Here is a 24559-nt window from a genome sequence, read left to right on the forward strand (position 1 = left end):
TCAAGACTGAATTCCAAAATTTTAACAGAGATGATAGCAAAATACTATTTAAACATTGGTTATTACGTGTAATAAGTTTGAGAGGACTAGGTGTGAAAGCGAATGCAAAAACAGTATTAAAACATAACACTTGCGCGCGCAACGACATAAATGATTACCCTGTGGAGCCACCTTAAAAGTCAGTGTGTGTTTAAACTCCTGCTCCCAAGCGCGAATCTCAATGAAGCTTCTCGATCCTGGTTGCAATATTCACAATTTAGACTGTTCATTCGCATATATTAGAAAACAATGTTCAAAGAAAATACTACAAAAGTTCTTTGGGAGCATCTTACTCATGACGGAAAATCTCACTTGCTATTACTACACCCATATCCAATCAAGACCAAACTTTAAACAACAGAATCTTAATAAATTGGAGCTTGACCGTAAGCTATGCAGCAGGACGAATAATTCGTTAAAGATTACACTAGTTTTTATATCTTAATTTGATTCACCCCGGCGGTAATAATCAGTTTGCACTAAATCATTTTGCAAGCGTAAGCTGATTGAGTTTATTTTGTAGTTCAGGCATGCACGACTGGTACGCCAACCCTGTGCCAAATATGTAGTTCTGGTTTCCATTCCTTGCGCGGGCGCTGTGGAGCTGATCCAAAATTTGCTCCCGCTTCCAGGTCTTCTTCCTTTCTTCTAAAGTGAGATTCGTGTCTGTGTCTCTTGCTATTGGCGCGTTTGCCCCATTTAACACGGAGGTCGCGTCTTGTCTGTCTTTTGGTACAATAGTTATCTTGACTTCATTGCCCAGGACTTGGCGGGAAGACTGTGAATCCACTGTGAAAGGTTGTGGTGGCGGTGCTGGTGGTGCTGCACAGACTGGTACATGTGAGGTGTCGTTTTCCCGTTGCTCGTCGGAATTCCTTACGAGCAAAGTCGCATTTCTTGGCGATGATGTATCTGTTAGTTGCCTCATCTGGATCGACGAAGCATTTTCAAAACTCTTTGTGGGATCCTCTCTTGTGGGGTTTTCAGGAGTTATTTCAGGGTTTCCTCCTTGAGCGGGCGTTTCCACATGTTTGACGAGGGTTAATTTGCCTATCGACCCGACTTTTGGCTTAACTTTCAACGATGGCTGACCAATTTGATTGCTCTCGTTGGTTGGCTCGTTTCTCGCCTCTCGTGCAGTTTGTTTCTGTCTCCAGTTCGGCAACGTCTGGGAATTATTGTTGATGTCGATTGTCAGTGGGGCTTGTATAACCATCGTGTAATGTTTAGTTGGGTCTGTTCCTTGGGAGTGGCGAGTATTTGACTGTACATCGACAATCTGAGTCTCGAGGTTTTGAATACGGTTTTTGACGGATAATCTTCTGTCGTGAGTATTCTTGTTAGAGACATTTGTCTCTTCGTTTTTGTCAGGGCTCTGATCGTTCGGCAGAACTGTTGGTACCCTTTGGGCAACACCGGGTATTGGTATTGTTTTCACATCAACTGTGGTGCTACAGTTCGTTTGATCTTCATGTGATGGACTTGACTGTTGAATGGAGGTGCTCGATGATGTGTCGACCACTTGAGACGTGGCAGTTCCCACTAATGTACTAACCTTTGGATCTCGATCTCTTGGCACGTTGTGGATCTCCACTACACACACGTTATCATTTCTGGTGGCTTTGACTTGTTGCTCAGCTGCTGAAACGAGCTCCTCCATCGACACAGTTTGGTAATCAGGATCTGGAATCCATCGAGAGGAATGTCGTCGATTTAGGCTGCCTTCTACTTCAGTGTTTGCAAGCTTTTCCTTGGCCCTCGCAGATGGTGCAGACCCCGATCTGTTGATCTTTTTATTTTTAGTGGTGCCTTCGGCTTTAGTCACTTTGTTTCCTGGTTCGTTGACAGTTTTTTGAGTCTTAGGGCTCTTCTTCGATTTGTTTCGTTTCGCGTTGTCGTCCCCTCTTTTCACGGAGATGACAATTTTATCGAATGGTGCTGTTTCGGCAGCACCTGAGACGGTCAATTCACGATGCGTATATCTTCTGAGAGATTTGCTCCGAACAGTTCTTTTCACTTGACCTTGCTTGTCACTTGCAAGCTTCAAGGAACGAGTCTTGCATTTGGGTTTTCTGTATTCAGGATCGTCCCAGTTAAACGATTGACTTCGTTTAATTCTGAAATCGCTGGGTTGACATAGCAGAGTCTCCCAGGTGTATTCAGACCTTCGAACAACCTCGGGGCTGCTTCTTTCAGCCGCAGGCACTACATAAGGCGAAGTGTCTTGGTTAAAACCTGCCGATGCTTGTGGTTCCGGGCCTGGACTCTTGCTACGTCCTTTTCGTTTATCGTCGGAATTTGTGTGCGAGGCATTTGGAACCTCCTCCGAAGCCCCTAGGAACTGGTTAACGGACGGGATGGACGCTTTTCGACCAAGTTTGGTTGACCCTGATAGAGTTTCCATGCATAGGCCGTCCGCCCTCCTCTCCGAAACCTCTCTTGCATGGACATGGGTAGTCCAATCTTTGTCATCTGTAAGACGTTCAGGGTGCTGATATTGGTTCATCTGCACCCTGCAAAAATACGCAGAAAGCAATAATTAAATGTTAGTGGGAAAACTGCAAGACCTGTATTGGATTTGGTAAGCAGGGCATCTATGGTTTCCTCATCCCATATTTATGCGTCTTAGCAGCTCATCAAAAGCAGTAATTTTTCGAATGAACAAGCTCTGGCACGGCAATCATGATCTGAGTGTTGTTTATTAATCTCTCTTCTATGAAAGCTAGCTGGGAATAACGTTATCCACAAAAAACACAACGTAAGCACCCTGTGAATTGTTATCATGCGGTAAAAGGTTAAATTTAGTTTCGGCATTCTGAGTGATTTTGTTTAAATTTTTCGGCACCGTACCAATATCAGCTGAACACCTACGTGACCAAAGAAAGCCGAAACTGCTGTCTGTGACTGCTTACACGAAGGAATTTAGTTTTCGGTAGGCTTCGTAAGGTAAACTTGCGCTTTGTCCGCAGGTACATGGAGTGAACCTCATTTACCCACGCATGCTTACATTCAACGTTTTTCTGTAAATTGTGGAGTATGATAATAGACTTACCTTTGGAAAGCCGGAATAGTTAAGGATCTGAGTAGATTGATTATTATCTCTTAAAGTTTTTGCAGTTATCATTATTATTACTTTTTCCAAAATCTTCTTGAAATGCTAACGTCCTTAAAAGCGCTTGAAGATGACCATGCCTAAATCATTAGTTGTGTCATAAAGTCGTCAATATTGAAAAGGTATTAAAGTCAACCAACAACCTAAGAATTTTAACAGTAGCACAAAGCTTAACACTAGTAGCAGCAGTCTCACCTCTTCTTGCGTCGAAATAATTTATACACGACCACGGCCACGTAAGCGGCCAAGAGTAGGCCTCCGCCGCATCCAGCCAAGACGATCCACCAAAACTCCATTTAGACCTGTGGAAAGACGAATGGCGTCAATGATTTGGAATTAACAACACTGGTCGCTCAAGGCAAGAGGGAGTGCTGCATTCAAACTGAAGCACGCATCAAGTGTTCTGTATTCGACAACAGCACTCTATTTGCATACTGGACGTACCAAACACCTGCCTCGTGCCTTTTGTAGTGCGGTGAATTAACTTCCGCCGCGGGATGCTGCTACAATGATATGCTCACTCGTGGTCTGTAGTAAACAAAACACGCATGTATATATTTTTCGAGGTAGCCGAATTGTGAAAGATGTTTTAAAATGCCTTTTTTTTCTTTTTTATGTGCTTCAAGTGTTGTACCGAACATTACTATTTAATCACTCTTCAAACGTAAAGCGGTTATCTGCGTCACCAAACAGGCAATATGTCAAATTCAGACCACTTTATTTATTTCGGACGTAGTAAGATGATCCGAAAATAGCCACCTTATTGTACCTCATAAAAGAAAGTGACGACGATCCCTAATTAATGAAAAAGATGAGCTGTGGGTAAAATTTGCTTAGAGTAGATATACAAACGTTAAGATGATCTTATGAGGCAGATTTGGTTGAGCTTGACCACCGCTGTTACGCGTCTCTCTGGTACAATCGCCGAATTAAATTGCCTGACATTGTGCAATTCGATGGAGCTTTAGCAATTAGAGAAGGAACTTAAGCTTTTGCACGGTTAAGTGGAGTTATATAAAGGTGTCGTGCAACAGACCGGTCTATTTTGACAGGTTAACACACACTTATGCAAAGGTAAAAGGAGCTTTTAATTATAGAACATAATACCGACAAGAAAAGAAGACTTAAACTAAAAAGTTAAGATTAAAAAAAAAAAAAGAAAAGAAAGAAAGAAAAACTAGTTAGAGGATATTTTTATCCTGCAGACCAGAGTTTCTTTTGCTACGTTGTATCTTTTCAAACAAGTCTACAAATAACAAAATTGCGTTTTGCATTTGCAGCCGATATTTGCATTCCTCGGTTCAGTTACTAATCAATTAAATCTATAAATAACTACCTTGTCAAGTTTTACTCTCACTAAACCATAATTCTAAAAGAATGAGGCGCGCGATTTTACTGACCTGTCATTTCAATTTGACTTTTTAAAAAAGTTGAGATGTCTGAGATGACGCACCGATTTTTGAACGTGAATGTGACGGAAAATCTGCCGAGATCTTAAGCCCTACATGAAATATTAATAACTAACAGAAAGCAGTAAATAAAAGTCAGCATATTTCAAATATTAAAAGTTTCCTATACAAAATAAAATAACTAGAAGAACACTGATAAATATAATTTCTGTTATGTTTTTCCACGGTTGAGGTCTGTAATTTGAGTTTTTCTGTGCAGGTTTGTGTGCAATGAAGGCTTCAAACTCAAACGACCATTATAATGAATTAAGGTTTTATCTTACCTTTCGGCAATGTCTCTAGGTGTCCGGGAAATTACAGATCTTCTTTCGAAAAACTTTAAAAAATTGGAAACTTTGCAAAATTTGTCAAACTCAGTCCCACAAACATCGACTTGCGAATGGACCGTAACTTCTGTAGTAAAACCGTTTTGTGCGGTCGGTCAAAATATCTTGGCAACAAGTCCAGGTTCTTCCATAGTCTAAATGACGTTTGTTCTAGAAACAAAAAGCTTAAGCTCAAACAATTCTTTACGTCATCTGTTTTCATTCTCAGTTAGAAATTAAAAGGTTACATTACATGTGTCCAGGCGTGTTCCGAAAGTTCTTGTGCCATGACTCACGCGATCTTTCTTTAATCTACAATCTCACCCCTGACTGAATAAGAATTAAGAGTATTGGAAGAAATTTCACACTATTTTTTACATTTCTGTTAGCTAATGCATGGTTTATGATGACTTTGTTGATTAATTAAATGGTTCTGTTAGATGGTAGTGCACCATTGAACTAGTCGTTAATGGCCGTTTATTTGCAACGGTTATTAGCTATTCTGTGTTAAATTGAATGAGATACAAACAAGTAAAAACCAGCAAGGGAGTTGAAGAACATTAAAATATAATACTCCCATGATTTCTTTGTAAGGGAAAGTAAATTCGTGCCAAACTATGCATTACAAATCTAGTCTTTGACCTTCTGTAGATGTTGCTAGCGATGAAAATGCTGTTAATGCAGTTTCTAGCATACTCGTTTTGAGGTTCATCTGCTCATTGAAGCATGTTCAGTCAAACTTGTAAACTGCTTTTAATTCACAGACGACAAAGGTCCACTACTGTCAACGTGACTTGTTTTCTTATGCAAAATGAACAGTTACTTCTAGAAGTTTTCTCTTCATGGTGAAATAATGCCGACTTTTTGTATGGAAGAATGAAATAAGAATATTCTTGACTTCAGCAAACTTGCTTGAATATCTATTCCGTACTCTTTGCTTCTCTTTTTTCTCACGCTCTCGTTCAGCTTTTCAAGTACTTAAAAAATCTCTGACGTAAACTTCTCTAGCGCTTTTTTATTTTAGCTGTCCAGCGAGATGGGCTCTGTCAAAAATCCTGGGAATGATTGGCAGAGGCAACAATGTTACATCTAGAATCATCCTTTTGTAAGTTTGAGTTTGTTTTGTTTAAGGTGAACAATAACTTTAAAAGCATTGGCATAAAGAAAGCACAAGACTCAACATGTTTGGCTGCCATTTATAAACCTCACCAGCATTAGTACATTGCAAGCAGCAGTTGTCCTAGGCATGGAATGAAACTGCAATAAATACTATATCTGAAAGTTTGATCTATCAGAATACTGTCTGCAGCTATGCTCCGCATGAGCGAATTCAGTTCATTGCTCGTTTTATAATACGTTTGTTTTGGACCCATTAAACGTAACCATCCGGTATTTTAGCAGATACCGAACTACTTAATCAACGGTATGAGTGCTGGTACAGATATGAAATTTCCTTAAAGTTACCAACATCCCGGATTGTGATAAACTGAAAAACTGAACAACTTAATCCCTCATATCTGAAACAGGCTAACAATTGAAAATCCACTAGCTTAAACTTATCTGCAACATCCTAAAGAAAACGAGAGCTTTTTCTTACCGTGAGCAAAAACTGCAGATAGTTGTTTCAGTTCCAAACTGTTATCTTGTTCGGTCAGAGCTCGTTTCTTTGTAAATTCCCACGCTTCTAGCCTCGCCTGGATGGGTCTTCTCAATGTCACTCAGGCAAACGCTGTTTTGTCCGAGGACTCAACCAATAGCATTGAGCCCCCTGCCATGTCAGGCTGAAATGAGGTCATCTATACAAGAGTGAACGGTCTGATTTCCATAGAATGGCAAAGGAAACTTCGATATGCTATTTCAATCCGTTTTCCCTATACACCTTAGTCGAAGAACGAACTTAAAAAAGTAATTTGTGGTGTTAATCTCTATTCCATTTCGTTCGTCATCGGCCGATTATGTTAAGACGTGTCCGCTAGCCAGGCCAACCTTTTACTGTCCAAACATATTTATAAACACATATTTCCTTTTGTTTAATATAATGGCAGTACACGTATGTTTACGTTCTAAACGTACATGTCAATCAGAAATTCTAAGAGAAACTGATTTTGTTTTGACGAGGATACTTCAATCACATAACTGAACGGCAGAATTAAAGTCAATTAAGGCTTAGAACGTGTTTGAACTTGACTGACGTGGCTGAAACGAAGACATGAGAGGAAAAGATCGTTTAATTTTCACTCTAACTCGACAATTTTGTTACCGTGTTGTGCTCATACATTAAAACTGTTGGTCGTAGCACTCCCCACTACTTCTGGAAGTTAAAACAGTATTTCTGGTTGGAGTCGAGATATCGAGTCAAAATTGCGATTTTTTAGCCATGGTACGTTTAGCATTCACGACTTCTCACAGCCAAAAATATGTTTCGGGCGAATTGGTAATGTTCACTCAAACTCAAAGTTCTTAACCAACATGAGCTAGGACTTAAATGGGCGCTTTAAGAATGGCTGACTGTTAGGAGAGAAACGCCGGTCAACGACCCATTTGGCAAATCGCTCATATTTTGCCCAAAGATACCCTTAGGTGACCTTATTCTAAAAATCATATTATAAGGTTTCAGCGAATTTTTATTTTTCAGAAATTCGCGAAAATTTGAAAGCGCGGTCAAAGTGCGGTTTTTCGTATAATAACACGACCGAAATAAGGTGCGAGGACGAAGCGCTGCTAAAGTCTTAAAATAAATTCAATTGACTTCAAACTTCACACAAATGTGGAACAACCACTCTAATTTATTCCTCGTTTTAAACTAATCTCAGATATGTTGATATAGTGGTTTTCCAAACCATTTTAAAAACACCTATGAAGCGTGTGGAAAATAACAGCAAAATATAGGTCATGTTTAACAGCATAAAAATACATCTGGTACCTCACTTTCCCATTATTTTACTTTACAGCCTTAAAATGTCATTATTAAACATATACCATGCCAAGTCTCATGCTCGAACTCGCAGTATTTCCCTTTGAGAAAAACGAAAATCTATGTCAATGTGTTGGGCGCAAATAACACAATAATTATACACGAACAAGAGACAAATCAATTTCAACGGCGAAAGTAAAAGGCTACCAGTAATTAAAATCCCGTCAATTCACTGCTATCAGTAGAAACATAATCTCCACTACATAAAGACTGTTTTTAGACGTTTTCGATCGAAACATTGCGCGTTAACTTTGCTTAATTTCCTGTCCGCCGTCATGTCTAGTTTGTCATCGTGTGTATTTCCTTTATGTAAACAACACTGTGAATGGTTGTCATAACAAACGCAAAGAGATTTTCTGGAACCTCGATGTTTTCGATTCTCCAAAACGCTTTAAGTTCGTTAAGACACAATAATGGATTAACTTGGAATGCTGTTTAGCATTAAGGACGTTAAAAGACCGTAAATTAATCGAGTTGAAATATCTTGAAGCAAATCAAAATCGCGCCCTTACGCTAATTGCTAAACAGCCGATCTCCGTTCAAGTTCAAGAAGACGAGAGGTTAATCCGGCGATGTATTACCGGTACAACAACAAAATCAAACCGAGGTCATCAAAAAGTGTAAGTTTAAAAGTGTAGTGGCAAGTTCGAAATAAATTTCGCCTAAATAAATTGGAAACAAGAAGTGAAACGGTCTGACCCGAAACAAATAAACGAGATATTAATACGACTAATTTAATCCGAAAACGTTACAGAAAACATACCTAAAAGCCGTCGATTCCCCTCAATACCACTCCACATTGCCTTAAAGAGGCCAAGCTTTAGGCTGTAAGAATCAGGGGCCTCATGAATGTGTTTTTATTATATCGGCAACCATGCTGCGTGGCTGTAGCTACAACTAAGAGCCATTCAAGAACAAGAAAAATTGTAATTGCCAAATGTTGAACATTTGCGCGAGAGCAGTGAAAGCGTGACTGGGCTGCTCGTAGGGTTGTATGACAACTTTTACTGAGTCTCGAATATCAGCCACGCAGCATGGTTGCCGATATAATAAAAACACATTCATGCTGCGTGGCTGATATTCGAGACTCAGTAAAAGTCAGACCGTTTCACTTCTTGTTTCCAATTTATTTAGGCGAAATTTATTTCGAACTTGCCACTACACTTTTAGACTTACACCTTTGATGACCTCGGTTTGATTTTGTTGTTGTACCGGTAATACATCGCCGGATTAACCTCTCGTCTTCTTGAACTTGAACGGAGATCGGCTGTTTAGCAATTAGCGTAAGGGCGCGATTTTGATTTGCTTCAAGATATTTCAGCTCGATTAATTTACGGTCCTTTAACGTCCTTAATGCTAAACAGCATTCCAAGTTAATCCATTATTGTATCTTAACGAACTTAAAGCGTTTTGGAGAATCGAAAACATCGAGGTTCCAGAAAATCTCTTTGCGTTTGTTATGACAACCATTCACAGTGTTGTTTACATAAAGGAAATACACACGATGACAAACTAGACATGACGGCGGACAGGAAATTAAGCAAAGTTAACGCGCAATGTTTCGATCGAAAACGTCTAAAAACAGTCTTTATGTAGTGGAGATTATGTTTCTACTGATAGCAGTGAATTGACGGGATTTTAATTACTGGTAGCCTTTTACTTTCGCCGTTGAAATTGATTTGTCTCTTGTTCGTGTATAATTATTGTGTTATTTGCGCCCAACACATTGACATAGATTTTCGTTTTTCTCAAAGGGAAATACTGCGAGTTCGAGCATGAGACTTGGCATGGTATATGTTTAATAATGACATTTTAAGGCTGTAAAGTAAAATAATGGGAAAGTGAGGTACCAGATGCATTTTTATGCTATTAAACATGACCTATATTTTGCTGTTATTTTCCACACGCTTCATAGGTGTTTTTAAAATGGTTTGGAAAACCACTATATCAACATATCTGAGATTAGTTTAAAACGAGGAATAAATTAGAGTGGTTGTTCCACATTTGTGTGAAGTTTGAAGTCAATTGAATTTATTTTAAGACTTTAGCAGCGCTTCGTCCTCGCACGTTATTTCGGTCGTGTTATTACACGAAAAACCGCACTTTGACCGCGCTTTCAAATTTTCGCGAATTTCTGAAAAATAAAAATTCGCTGAAACCTTATAATATGATTTTTAGAGTAAGGTCACCTAAGGGTATCTTTGGGCAAAATATGAGCGATTTGCCAAATGGGTCGTTGACCGGCGTTTCTCGGTCCTACAGTCAGCCATTCTTAAGATCTTTTAGATTTCCCCAAAACTGCTTATACAGCCCAAAAACTCGACATGTTGGCCATTGGCGTTAGAATTGAATTCCTTGGTTTTAGACCTCCCCACAACTTGCGAACTTCACATATCGACCTAACACGGAGATTATAAGGGATTAATTAATTAATTAATTTTGTGTTTTCACGCATAAGAAAATTAATCAATTCGAGCAGCGAAGATCATGCATGTAAAAAATGGTCAATTCAACATCTGAAAATACATTGTTTGTTGATTAGAATGTTATATGTATCTTACTTACAAGGGCTTAACTTCGTATTCCCTGATCTCTTTGAAGGAAACTAGCTGACTGGAAAACTGACCAAGCTTGTATAAGAAAACAATCTATCATGTCACATTAGGTTATTAACACCTAATAAGTCTTTCCAGAACAATATTGTTTAGTTGAGAGAAAAAGAACGTTAGGAGAACAGAAAAAGAAATCCAGGAAAAGATATTGCCTTCAAGTGTTAGCAAGTGCTCCGATTCACAAAGAAATAAGCTAAACTTATTACAGCCGGTAAGAATGTTTGAAGTGACTTGTTAAACTCATCAGCATTTCGCCTTGGAGGGGGCAAATGATGAACTCGGCATCATCATTTCATGAATTGTTAGAAAGACAGTTAACAAACAAAAACGCTGACCGAGCAACAAATTCTCTTCAGTTTATCTCCCATGACATCTAGTTTGTGATATGTTTACTCAACATTAATATTCTTGTATATAGCTCCTGCGTCCTTTGGCATGGAAAAAGAAATATCATTCCTTTACGCTCACGAAAGGCACTTTTTGCGCCTTTATTGTAAATTTTTGACGAGGTAGACTTCATACCTCTCGATTACTAACGTGACAGGATGATTTAACAGTAAACTGTGCGTAGATGGCACTAAAACTGTTCATTCTTAGTGTGAAGAAAAATCTGTTCCAATACACTGTTCAAGCACACAATGCCTCATCAAAAAGAATGGTTTACATCACCGTTTTAGGTTATTCAAATGCAACAGCTTTAAATGAATGCCTTATTGTTTCGTAGAGATGTAAGAAGCTCAATCATTTGCCGGTACGTTTCACAAGAACTTTCGATTCCTTGGTTCGTTTGCACGTTTTCAACTAATACTCTAACAATTGAAAATACATGAAGCTTTTAAATAAATAAACTATTATTGAACCAGCATGACATATCAACGCTTGTTATATCTTTGTTCACGGGACTATAAATTCACGTCTTGAAAATTCCCTTCGGGCTATATTACACCAAGTTGTCTCAAAGGAGTTATTTAGCTTTCCAAAGAATAAAGGAACTCCGCCTTCAGATTGGCGTCATGTTTACACGGCTATCAAGAAGCCTTGAACGAGTATTTGCTCTTGAGAACGGCATTGCTGCCATAAAACTGTCGCAAATATAGGCACTATGTGGCTTATTCTTTGATCAGCTTTAGACCTGTGAGTCATCGCAGAACAAACTAGAACGAGAAGGCTAATATTTATGCTGAACAATGGAAGAAATATTGTGTTTTGACTGCCTGACACCACGCTGATATGGGGCACTGTTTTCGTTCAGTGTAAACGAGGAACACAGCGAAGAAACACAAGCTATTTAAGGTGAGTTTCGACTCTTCGCAATTCATGGTCTTCTTCAGTCGAAACAGAACGTGCAAATTTACTTAACGATAAGATGTGCTTGAGCTTTGCTTCGACCAATTTCGACTGCATTCTCTATCAAGTGTTTTAAGTTTGTCCCAGTTAAAGTAACTTCAATAATATTAACGGGTTGAGTGCGACTCATTTGAAAGCAGTTATTCATTATCGCGGCTATGAAAGAAGCAACTTGCTCAAGAAAGCACATGGTATTTACTTTTGGGAGTGTGAATACTTTGTTTTCTCACGTGACATACATCTGAAAGTTGCACTTGAGTTCGTTGAAATCAAAGGCTTGCGAACTGGAACCAAATTTAGTCTTTTCCGTTCGAAGAAAGAAAACATCAATCGCTGCTTGTGAAAATTCAACAACTTGCGCTGTACGACTTCACTGAGTTATTCACATGGTAAAATTCCGCAAAGATGTAAACATCGATCGAATCGTGATCATCGATGCGGCATAGATGGGAGTTCGCGGTATAGATGGGGCATAGATGGGAGTTCGCGGTATAGATGGGAGTTCGCGGTATAGATGGGGCATAGATGGGGTTTCGCGAGAGTCATAAGTTATAATTTGCTTCATTTTTGTTTCCCTGTGTTATTGACACCGCGAATGGCATATGGATAAGAGCTTAAAGATTAAACAATGATTATCGACGTAAAAACAAACTACGAGAAAAAAGAAAAAAATATGACTGATTCTTAACCATAAATTTGCCGAATATTGTTGACGCACGCTCGTCATTAACACCGCATTTTAATGTGTTTTCCTAATTAAATCCATTTTACGTTCTATACAATCCCTTTCTGATCAACGAACTCACTATATCGCTAGTTATATAGCTTTATGGACACAAAGAGGCCAAGCGTATAAACGGCGATTAATTATCTCAACATAATTAACCGCGCGGCCATGGGCCGAGCGCGGTTCTAGGTTTACCCGTGGTTTATTTTTTTTTTTTTTGTCGGTGACCAGACGCAGACCTCCGCTCGGCCAAATTCCGAGTCACGCAACGTGTGATGTTTTTTCCGCCAGAAGCTGTTAAAACATTAATACACGGATAATTTTACGGATATTGTTTCCTTTGTTGTGGGTAAAATATATTTTCTTTTGGTTTTATCGAAGCGTTGGATTCAAAGGGATTAATAAATACGCTAAAAAAAGGTATTACGTCAGCCATGGAATGCGTTAACGTTGCAGCTTTCACTTTCGCTACGTGACTAATAAGATCGTGTTTACTTTGGAAGTTTATTTCGCCAGAAGCGACGGTCATTAATTTATTTGCAAGTTTGCGAGTATTTCTTGTGGTTTGAGGCAAATGAAGTAAATTCTTTGGCTCTTTCATCGCAGCGAGTTCATAGATCGGAAGGAAAATGAAATATTTGCAAGCCAAACAAAGAACATGTCAGGACATGCAATCATTACGTCATTGGTAGGGAAATAACCACCGTACTAAAGATAGCCGTCGATAACGCAATTCTTGAATTATGTGACTCGTGTGACTTCTTTGCTAGCCCTTTACTCAAGGAAAATATTAAATTTAAACTTGACTTTTAAGAAAGAAAGCTGTTGTTAATAGTGTTCGTATCTTCATGCCCATACATATCCCAAAGAAAGTTCCAGATTAACACTATTACGTCATCGGAGATTTCGCAACGGCTACGACTGATGGTGCAATAGTACAGTCTGTGTTGATCAAGTGATGTGATGTCTACAGTAATCAATGAATCATCAAGGATTACTTTCGAATGTACACTGCGTTGCAACTGTAGTGCTAAGAAAATAGTTAAATTTTAAAAGCGCGGTTTTAAGATCTAACAGATCTTCTTGTTTACTATCTGTTTTCAACGGTTCAGTGTTTTCCATACCATTGACTGTTTTTGTTTTTCAGTATAAATGGCAAGGCATGAATATAAGCACTCTAGGCATGTCTTGGTGACAAGAGTTTGTCAAGTTTCTTCAGATAACCATCAAAGGTGGTATTTCAAAAAAAATTAAAACCGGCGAACCTCCTACAGTAGCAACAAGGGAGGTCGGTGTTGTTTATATATATTGCTCTTATTTCCGCCACAATCACTATGAAAATAAAAATCACTGGTAACTGATGATGACAAACGCTATTTTAGTTGATTTTGCCACGTACAAACTGGTCTTAACCTTATTTAACCAGTAGAAAAAATGGGCACTTAGATAGGTAGCCAAAACGAGTGTCCGTGATTCAGACTGGAGAAATTAGTAAAAGTTACGTAAGGTTGCTTCCTTCCGTATCCGCAGCAAGTACACAGCCGGCTGGCGGAAACTATGTTTTGATCTTTATTCCAAGATTATGTGGTCTACATTCGTGAAAAAGAATTCTGCTTGATATGTAAATAACCATTTTCGACATTGTTAGTACAGAGCAATTCCAATGTTTCGAACCTCCAAGGGAAACGAAAATTGGTTTGAGAAATCGAGTAGTTGGAGAAATCTAGGGTAAAATTACAGTGTCAGAGTGAGGAGGGGTGAACGACTTTTGGTTCGAGTTATCGGGAGGTCCGAAAAATTGAGGGTTTCCACTGAAGAAGAAGGAAAAAAAAAATTTATAGGCGAGAGTAATAGACGACTGCATGTAACTGGACAAAGTAAAATACGAGTTATTTTATTCACGTTTAGTTGTCCCGTTAATTATTTTAAACCATCTTAAACAATTCGCTGACTAAGCATGCCGTCAGTATTATTATTATTTCTGCAAATGAATGAGTCATACAGGAACAGCTACATCGATTTTATATTTTTAATCATTGCCGGACATCGGCACATATTCTGAAGGCATATCAGAAAATCACTGATGTCAATAACAATGATAATATAACACAATAAAAAAAAAATAATGGTAACCCTGCTAGTGTTCGAGGCACTGATATAAAATATAAATGGAATTATCAAATAACATCCTAAACCTTTTACAAATATTTTCTCGACTGCACTATTTAGATCAAAAATTTATATTTAGTATTCAGAAAATGTACTTCATTTCACAGAAAGAACCCAGAGTCCTCAAACCTTGTTGGTAAAAAGAAAAAAGATGATTATCAAAAACTATACTGAACATTAAAACTATAACAAAATATTCATTTCCGTTTTTAATTTTCACGTTTGATGTTATTTTTCGTCGCAGCGAGATATATCCTTACTCTGTTGCTAGCAATTTTAAACGGTATTCTCTTTGCTAAGTTCATCAGGAACAGCTGAAAAGTTCGTAGTTTTATATATATAACGGTTCTATGACAGTATTTACTGTTTACAAACTTTGTAACTGACGTTCAAAACACTCAGTTTTGAGAACTATAAATTAAATGAAAGGTCTCTTAATTGTTTGCATAACAGTTGACGTAACGCAAAATATGACTATACTCTTAATAAGTCATCCCGTGTCATGCAATGGTGAAATATTCCGTTTCAAGGAGCTACGTCACGGTTTGCGCCTCTCAAAAAGTTCAACCTAATATTTTTAAGCTCTTCGGTTGTAATCCGCGCTAACCGTCTCCATTCTAAACCATCCTTGTTCCTTTATGGTTTATTATTATCTCTTTAGTGTTTTGTTGTTTTTCTATCTTAGTAAACTGCTATTTTCAGGTTTTCTTCAATTTAAATGCAATGTTGCTTGTGGCAAAAATAACTAAAAGATACCGTGACTGATCTCCCTTAAATATCACGCAACGCTGTCGGTGAGACCTTATGACTCTTCGGAGACTGGGAACAAGTCATTTTCAGCTGTCTGTCAAGCTTTTTCAGACTTTAACGAACAACAATTACGTCCATTGACGTCACGTTCAACCAATGAGGTTTTAGGTGTTTTAGAGAATTGGCATCTATTATTATTTATTAGTTCGAAACCGTGTCGTTATCGAAGAATAAGTCGTAAATAATACTGGCGCTCACTGTTGGCAAAATTTCACGAAACGTCGATAAAAAGATGTAACAACAGGAAAGGTTCTTGGCGCCAAAGCTTCGATTCAAGTCCCAGACGAATACTTCGAGCTCTGAGTCAAAAGTGAGTTGAAAAATATTTTAGCACGGATGTTGGTAAAGCACAGCTCTCAAACGAAAACTACATGCACCTTACACTAACATCTGCGTCACATTGCTCGTTCGCTACGCTGTTTAATTAAGCTAATTTAAAGTTTTGGAAGAGTAACATTTTTAAAAATAAATTTAAGGAGAAAAAGCTCTTTTGATTTCAAAATATTTAAGGGTAGTTTCTAGCTTCGCTCACATGTTCCTCACATGTATGCGTCATACGGTTAGCTTTCCGCTTAAAATTTACATGATAAATAACATTACATGCTTGAAATATTATTCTCATTTCTAAGATTCTAATTATCCAGAAAAATACTAGAAATTACAGTTTTCTTTCTGTATCAAAACATTCAGGCGGATTACTCGCGACGGCGGATATCAACCACACTTTGTCTTGATCGAAGATCGGATAATAACTAATGACAATTTATCTGTACTCGTTTCCTTTTATTAATTTTATTACAATACAAGCGAAGGCGGAACAACACGACCTTGTTTTAAAAACCCCGAATGTCGGTTTAGGAAGGTTGTTTCAGGATAAAATTCAAGTCGCTTTGCTGGGATAATTTTGTAGACACATGATGTCTGATATTTCCTCGTTTAAGCAGGAAATAAGCTAAAATATCAAAAGACGCCACGTGATCTGTTTGAAATGAATGACAGAACTGATAACAACACGAATATCAATGCTTGACAGCACGTATGCAAAACGTTTGTTTCAAGATGACACGGGAGAAGCTTATTAAAAATAAGGGCGATTTTCTAATCCATAAACCTCGTAACCTTTCCACTGGAGACATTATTATTGTAAGGTATCATTTCTTTATTATTATGATTTATTTATTCATTCTTTTTTTTTTTAAGTTCAGTCCAGCACGTGCAAGTTTGAAATCTGGTTTCATGTGCTAGTCGTAAGTTTTCGACTCGGTGATGACCTTTTCTTGTTTTTCTGTTCTACTGACTACAAGGACGAGCTAAATGTTGCATTTGAAATTCCAAGAAGGAAAATAATTAAATAAATATTCTGGCAAAAAAAAAAAAGATTAAAGCTCATCGTGATATTGCCTTTTTTTTGTTCGCTGCTCGTGCAACATCAGACAAACAAATTTGGAATGAGCTTATTGGGAATAAAGTACATTATGGATAAAATGACACTTTTCAGCAAGAACCATCCGTAGTAAGACTCTTGGAATTATCCCTCGTGCCTTTGAAACGTTTGTTCTTTCTTGCCAATACGTTTTCGTTGACATCGGCATTGTTAAGAAGCAGTTGTAATTTGAGATCATTTACAGATCCTGGGAGTCTCACTTACAGCCCTTTACGTTTTCTAACTGGCAGGAAAAATATTTTTGATATTTTGCTATATTTTTTGTTTGTTTGTTTTTTTTTCCTGTTTGTCTTGTTTTTCTTTCTCGTGTACGATGATATAACGAGCGCTCCAATTGGCTACGCAGGGCAATGACGTAGTAGGACCACGTCCTCGATGGTATTTACGTCCGAAACTATCATTACATACCAATGAGAAGTCTTTAAAAACCTCTCTATGGCCGCAAGGTGGGTATACAGTCAGACCCTCTTATTGTGGGATTTCCTCTCGAGCAAACCAGAAATCACCTCATAATGACCAAAAAAAGCCGTTTACGTATTAACAAGCTCCACTCCCCTATCTTCATCTGGCAGCATCTTAAATTCTTGTGAGGACACTTTAGAAGTTTATTTTTACATCGGGTTACGTAAACACAGTAGGCCTGGCCTGGCCTGGCCTGTTTTGATAATTAATGGAAGGGGAAGGTACAAGTAAACTCTTTATCTCAAGGACTAAACAAAATGCAAGCTGATCGTCTTCACTGCAAAACATTAGTTTGAGTGGTACGTTCCTCCCTCATCAATGCCATTAAATGTCCATTCATGTAGATAAACATTGTAGAGTGGATGCAAAAGACATTTCTGCATTTTGTTTGTTTGTTTGTTTTTTTTATTCTTTGTTTTTTAGTTTGGTTTTTATCGAGAAATACTCGCATGTATCAAAAGTGGAAAGGCCCTTGAGCGTTCGAACTCGTGACTAGTTTGGCTGATATATGTCAAGTATTTTCGTTTCAGCTGCAACATCGCGTTTTCCATTTAAACTTACTATCAGTTTCGCTAATTTCATCAGATGTTCTTATCGTTCCGAATCACATCATTTTATAGCAAAATAAGAAGTACATTCTACGAAGGACGGTGCCAAATTCGAAAATTCCACTTTTTGTGTCTTTTTTACTATTTTTTTGCATGGAAGGTAGATTTTTATCTAAACTTTTTTGAAGGTTGAAGTGTTTCTCCAAATTTATTTATCGCCGAGAGAAACCACATTAAAGCATTAGCCAGTTTTGGGGCCAATAACAAACACGCTTAGAATGCATTTGGCCACTGTGCTTTTGATCATAAAATCGAAGTAAGCTATATTTGACCAGCCACAAATACCTCCTGATACTTTGTACTGAATTGTATTCATCTGGCAGAGATGTTCCTGAGGTTACTGTTATTTTAAGAACCTCTAAAATATTTAAAAGATCTGTTGTTGCAGGTGCATTCCCCTTTCGATGCAGTTCATATGCTCTTCAAGAAATACAAGTCTTCTCAATTACCTTCCAACCTTCCCCTCCCCTCAGCATACGGACTTCACAATATACAATCCTTTTTTCGATGCAGTTCATATACTCTTCAAGAAAAACAAGTCTTCTCAAATACCTCCCAGCCATCCCCTCCCCTCAGCATATCGACTTCACAATAAACAATTTTTTTTCGATGTAACGTACAATTCCATTTATAGAACGGGTATGTGTGAAATACAAACATGATGTCGTAATTAATCCTATTGACTAATGCATACAGAATTAGTTTTAAATCTGCAAAACAAAAACTGAACGAAAACAATATTAAATTAGATGATTCATGACACACGTGTAAACATTTTCCTGATTATAATTGTTAACAAGCGGGCAAAAGTTTGATAAAAAGCCAGTGCAATAACTTTATCCTCTCACAACAGGAAGCAGCATTAAAGTATACGTTGTTCTTAACACGATTTACGCTGGAAAGAGATAAAAGTTGCACGTTTCTCCATGATTCCATACGTGAATATTGGCAGGCACTTGCGAAAGAATGTAACGAATGCTCGACTGCGGGCAGGAAGACGTTTATCTCATTTTTTGCATAAATGAAGCAAGAAGTCGAGCGGTGAGACGGCACAACCAAAATGTGAAAGAAATGTCTTCACTTCGAATTCGGTTGAAACAAGAGTCGCTTACGAAAATCTTGAAATCAATGCAGACTTGAAGTAAGTTGTAAGTATCGAATAGGTGTACGTATAACTTTATTAAAATTTCTAGAAGTTAATTATTGAATTAAGATGAGCTTCGATTTTGGCCGCGTGGTTTTACCATTTGATTCATTTGATCATCGACTTAACTTTACTGCTCCGCAGAATTAATCGTAAGGCAGCAAGCTTTTAGAGAGTGACTGCCAATTCATACAAATTTCTTTGAAATTATTCAGCTTGCCTTAAAAGCGTTGTGCCCACTTTCAGTGCGTTTTGTAACACCGAAGACTGATAGCAGAGCCTGGCTGTTGCGTTGATGAAACGAATTGTTGTGGCTTCTACAACAATATGCTTTTCAAATTTCTTTACCACAGATTCAAAATTGTGTATATGTGTCTATATGTCAATCTTGCAGCCCGTATTGTAGTGAAAAACGAGACATATCGCACGGATGGTCATAGATCTAAGCGACTTATGGTAATAAGCACTGTGGGCGTTGTGTAAGTGTTGTGATCAGGGCGGATAACGTTTTCGACTGATTTACTTCCCTGACATTATCAATGTACCCTGTTTTTCAGCTCAGTATGGATATAGGAGAAGACTTTGATTTTCCTTGGTCGCTTAAAGTATTTAGTTGTTATATTTTTGTGGTTATTTTTGTTTTAAACTCAAGTTGACGTTTCAACAATTGCTAGTCATTTGTGAATATGGTAATATGGTCTAACAATGTAGTTAGCCATTTCGGTTATTCTGTGGCCTAAAACAAGGCTTAACGTCACTTTAACGCGATCAGCGATCAGCGATCCCTCTAGTTGTTAAGCTTCATTTTGGTGATGACGCAGTTAAAATGTCAGCGAGATATTCTTAAAGACTATTTATTAAAGCAGTTTATAAATCAATTCAAGTTGAAGAAATGCAATTTCCAGAAACCTTTTTTTTGAATGAGTTCAAGGAAGTCAATCAACTGTTCCACGTTTCAGCTTCAGAGTGAGGGGGATCGTTTGGTTTGGATCGGCATGCGATCGATCCAAGCTGGGCTACATAACATAACTTGCCTATATAAGATGTACGTCTGAACACATGCAAAGCCTTTGTCATTTGGCGTTTCCATTGAGAGACCCTAATTCGCCAATTGTCTAAGTAGCCAGCCGTTCGTAGAAACACGCTAGGAGGTTCCGTTCCTTCCTTGAAACGATCAAATAGAATCGCCCTGAATAGATAGGACATGATGAATCTTAATGCACGGTTATCTATCAGGAATTTCAAGTAGAATTTGGACCCTACTTATGTTGGCTAAGTTTGGCGGTTTTTATCTCTAATCAACCGTAATACACAGAATGAAAGTGACTGTCTGCATGTAAAACCACACGAACTCGCCCGAGCTTCATCACAGGTATGCTGGGCGTAATCCATTTAATTTGTAGTTGTGCATTTTTACGTTGTCCTCGATATGACACAGAATTTCATTTAAGATATATATAACTTCAGTTTACTTGACTCATTGCTAACGAAATCACGGACACGCTTGATCGCAAAAGCGAAGACAGCTCAAAAGTGCATAAAGTTTGGTCTTGAGATCCAAAGTGAAGGAGAGATAAATTTTCGATTCCCAACAAGAGATCATAACAAACTAGTCAATATTCTGTAATAATCCAGCTGACTTCGTTGTTAGGTCTTGCAACGTTCGTAATTCACATTTTAACGTTTCAACACTCAATTTGCATAGTTATGTTTCGACCTGCTGGAGGTGATAGCTTGTTTATCACTGAGCTTCCCATATAACAATGCTATGGAACATCGTTAATTTGCCGGCGTCAAACCTCTTTCACTTCTATGCTTTGAATTGGAAAATTTGTGTGTAGGTGTTATTCCAGTCGAAAACATCGTACCTCGTGTAACAGGGGTATGCAAATAGACTGCAATTGTCTTATGATGCACGTGGCTTAATATCACGGACCAAATTCACCCTCGAATAATTAGCTTTGTGTACAAAGTCTATGTTGAGATGAGTTCAAATGTAAAAAAAAAAAAAAATTTAAAAAAGCTCGATTTGTTCAAAAGAGATGAAAATATGAATTTTCGGTCATTTTGCTACTAGATTTCGCAAATTTCAACATGCAACATCTTTTTAGTTAAAAATCCTTTTAGAACAATTCTCACATTTGAATTGATCTCAACTTTTCCTTTCAAAGTAATGCATTAGTTTGGTCAGAAGGGGAAAATGAAATTTTGCTGTTAGTTTGATGACGTCATTCCCCGCCAATAGCCGTTTAAATCAAAACACACAAAACATGCGTTTGTTTGGTTTTGAATTGTCTATCATGTTGCAAAGTTTGAGCTCCATCATATTAACAACAGAAAAGTAGTTCCCTAATGACTATTTTGGCCGACAGCTGACTCCGCGTGACTATCTTCAAAATCCTTAAATTGCCTCTAAATAGGAAAAGAAACGACTACCAAGTGGCATTAACTAAGATGCAAAAACAAATCTAATAAAACTTTGATGGACTGACGGTTATTTTCTTCTTTTATAATTATTTTCTTTTATTCAGAACATGGTAGAAGTGGAGCCTTGGTTCATTGGCCTCGTCGCAGGATTAGCGACCTTAATTTTTGTCCTGCTGTGTATCATCGTTATCTTTTGCACACTATGGGCCAGGTAATGATATATTTTGTAAACGTCGTTCATAACGCTGTTTTAAAAACTTGATACTGTAATCCTCTACCAATGAAGCAAATGTAGGGTCTAAATTTGCGTTATGACAGGCGAAGGGTTCTTGCCAACACCTTATCAGTTTAAATTTACACTACCTCAGTTGCTAGCTTGGTATAGTAAGGTAGTTCAAGAGCGCTCCTAAAAGAAAGCCGAAACCGAAAGCTTCGCAGTTTTCTTAGACTTAACGGTTAATTGACAAAAGGTAACTGTTTAATTTGTCGTCCTTTTTATCGATGAGTAAGGCAACTAATATGGCAGATGATTAGTCATTTCTGCTGTTAGTTTTGGAAAAAACATGTTGATATTTGTAGTGCAACACTTTTTTTGTTATCCTCAATCATCAGGAAGGATCGCAGAAGGAAAAAAGAGGAACATTTGCAACGCCAATTGCAACAACAACACTCTGCCAATATCAATCAAACCGTGGGAATCCCGTCCAATTCCATGGCGTTGGTGGTTCCCACAAACAACAACAGCAACTGGTATCTTAAAGAGAAACCACACGAAGAGTTTCGATCACCAACTACATTGACAAGAGCAGCCGGGGATGAGCCGTTCATCGTTGGCACTTCAATCGTACGATATTCCAGAGAACTCGACAGGTCAAGCAGTTATAATTATCGACCATCTACAGCAGATAAATATGTTGGGTATCAGAGGAATCTTCCCGTTCAATCATTTTCCAGAACAGAAGCACCGAATGAAGCTGAGACCAGAATGGTCAGATTAGGAATGATTCCACCAAGACCTGCGGGTGCCAATGGACATATCCCTGTAGGTTACTACACCGAACCTGGGAGGGCCAAGTCACAAAAAGGGAAGAATGGTAAAAGGAAATCAAAGGAACCGAAGGAAATCAGAACATACAACGAGGATGCGAGATCAGGGGTGATTCCGCCAAGACCCATGAGTGCCAATGGGCATATTCCATCAGGTTACTACACTGAACCTGGGAAGAACAAGTCTCCGAAAGGGAAGGATGGAAAAAGGAAATCCAGGGAGCTAGAAGACAGCGGAAGATACAAAGGGGAGGTTTTAGTACCAGTGAGAGAGGTACAGTTATGGCCGTTGGAAAACTCATCAAATCAACCGCCATACCCACTTCCTAAGGAAGATTACGACACGGATGGAGCAACTTGGTACTATGCTAGATCAACTGATGGGCAAAGCTTGGCCAGTTCAAGATCAGAAAGTGCTTTGATTCCGCCTTCAGCGGCTGAAAACTATCCAAGGCACGGCTCCCAAAACGTCAATGGCAGGATTGCCGCTCCGTCACTCCAGCAGGATGCGTCACCAACTACAGCAAAAGTAATGGACGACCAATTTCATGCAGACCTAGATCCAGATAAACTTAAACGCGTCAAGCGAGTCGGTGTTCCAATTTTGCCAGAATAGTAAACAGTAATCAACTCTGTTCACACAGAGTTTGCCTGATCCCACAACTATGGGATTTTCATTGCGTATAAAGAGTGTTTCGTTTCTCTTGTATTACGTGATTCCTGTATGAAGAACATTCACGAACACCAGCTAAACTTCACGTCACTTTTCGCAGTGTGCTGAAGAAAAGTAAATCAATCATTTAGAAAAAAAAATAATAATAAGACCATGGTAAAAATAATGTCACAAAAAACCGCAAACGTATTGTTTTGCGGTGAGACAATGAGTTAAATTTGATTTAAGATATATTAAAGCTAATAAAATCTACAGGGGCATTTTTTTACGATACTGACAACAATATGGTTGAATGTGCCTAACAAATCACATGCAGTCTCATGCATCGTCTTAAGTTCAGCTGGAGAAACATAGTATCTGACAAACGCTGGAAAACAGAGCATTATAGCGTCTATTTTGTTTTTCTAAGATAATAGTTCAAAGGCATCCGTTCGGTTTACTTCAAAAGTTAAACTACTAATACTCTTAAAAGAGAAAAGACACAATCATTTGACTTTGGGGCAAGGAATAAAAATTATCTTAAATGAACGACCAGAGTCCTCCTGTTTTTTTATTCACACAGTTCCAACTATCCCAACGGAAAGAAAACGAAAGGAGCCCTCCCTACAACCATTACTTCCCACAGGGGGCACACACATCCGACTGTGTATTTGCTGTCACTTTGAAACAAAATAGAGAAACCTGCGAAAACTCGCACATTTCCGAACACTTTCCGAATTTTGTCGGGCTCCCATCTTCGTACCAGACGACTGCCTATTGAAAACGAGTGCGAACGAAAAGACGCGTTACACACATATGAGCTATAACCAATTTTTTTCTAGCACCAACGGCCAATTCCCTCCACGAGATGTGCCTGCGGGGAATCAAGGTAGTTGTATTCATCATATTTGTTTTAATGAATACAACTACCACGATTCCCAGGCGCGTCACTTAAAGTGCCTATGAAGTAAAAAACAATTGCTGCTGATTTGAAAGGCTTTTCAAAGTAAAGAAGAATGGCGTTTTCATTTTTGGAATATCTTTTTTCGTTTTAGAGATATTCACGTTTTTGTGTTACAAGAGATGACGTCATAGGTGGTTCCACTAAAACAGTTCAACACTCAATCAAGAAAATCTCTAGAAATATTAAAGCAGTGTTCTTTAAACTTGACACCAGAAATGTAAATCACAAAAGAAACAAAATAACACCC

At 38.2% G+C, this 24559-nt stretch overlaps 2 protein-coding genes across 8 annotated transcripts; one reads left to right on the plus strand and one right to left on the minus strand.

Moving 5' to 3' along the window:
* Positions 1-523: 523 nt before the first annotated feature.
* Positions 524-6791, minus strand: LOC145464461 (uncharacterized). 2 transcript variants are annotated; one of them, XM_081448482.1, is made up of 3 exons: positions 6523-6791; positions 3347-3453; positions 524-2552 (listed from the first exon to the last, which is right to left on the minus strand). In XM_081448482.1, exons 2-3 carry the CDS (start codon positions 3445-3447, stop codon positions 524-526), a joined length of 2130 nt encoding a protein of 709 aa, XP_081304608.1. In that variant the 5' UTR covers positions 3448-3453; positions 6523-6791. The 2 variants fall into 2 exon arrangements, with proteins under 2 accessions (XP_081304608.1, XP_081304530.1); XM_081448404.1 differs by lacking the exon at positions 6523-6791 and having other exon boundaries at positions 3347-4295.
* Positions 6792-11553: 4762 nt separating this feature from the next.
* On the plus strand, positions 11554-24168 carry LOC145467680 (uncharacterized). Of its 6 annotated transcripts, none has more exons than XM_081451665.1 (3): positions 11554-11804; positions 21754-21860; positions 22262-24167. In XM_081451665.1, the coding sequence occupies exons 2-3, from the start codon at positions 21757-21759 to the stop codon at positions 23310-23312; spliced, it is 1155 nt and encodes a 384-aa protein (XP_081307791.1). In that variant the 5' UTR covers positions 11554-11804; positions 21754-21756; the 3' UTR covers positions 23313-24167. The 6 variants fall into 6 exon arrangements, with proteins under 6 accessions (XP_081307791.1, XP_081307711.1, XP_081307494.1 ...); XM_081451585.1 differs by lacking the exon at positions 11554-11804 and adding an exon at positions 14911-15874; XM_081451368.1 differs by lacking the exon at positions 11554-11804 and adding an exon at positions 16647-16811 and having other exon boundaries at positions 17355-21860; positions 22262-24168.
* Positions 24169-24559: the final 391 nt, after the last annotated feature.

This window comes from Orbicella franksi, chromosome 1 (genome assembly GCF_964199315.1).
Source record: "Orbicella franksi chromosome 1, jaOrbFran1.1, whole genome shotgun sequence".
NCBI lineage: Eukaryota > Metazoa > Cnidaria > Anthozoa > Scleractinia > Merulinidae > Orbicella > Orbicella franksi.

Coding starts and splice junctions, on each gene's coding strand:
- LOC145467680 (XM_081451665.1), top strand. CDS start 21,757: ATGGTAGAAGTGGAGCCTTGGTTCATTGGCCTCGTCGCAGGATTAGCG. Junction 21,861..22,261: donor TTTTGCACACTATGGGCCAG/GTAATGATATAT, acceptor CTCAATCATCAG/GAAGGATCGCAGAAGGAAAA.
- LOC145464461 (XM_081448482.1), bottom strand. CDS start 3,447: ATGGAGTTTTGGTGGATCGTCTTGGCTGGATGCGGCGGAGGCCTACTC. Junction 2,553..3,346: donor TTATTTCGACGCAAGAAGAG/GTGAGACTGCTG, acceptor GTATTTTTGCAG/GGTGCAGATGAACCAATATC.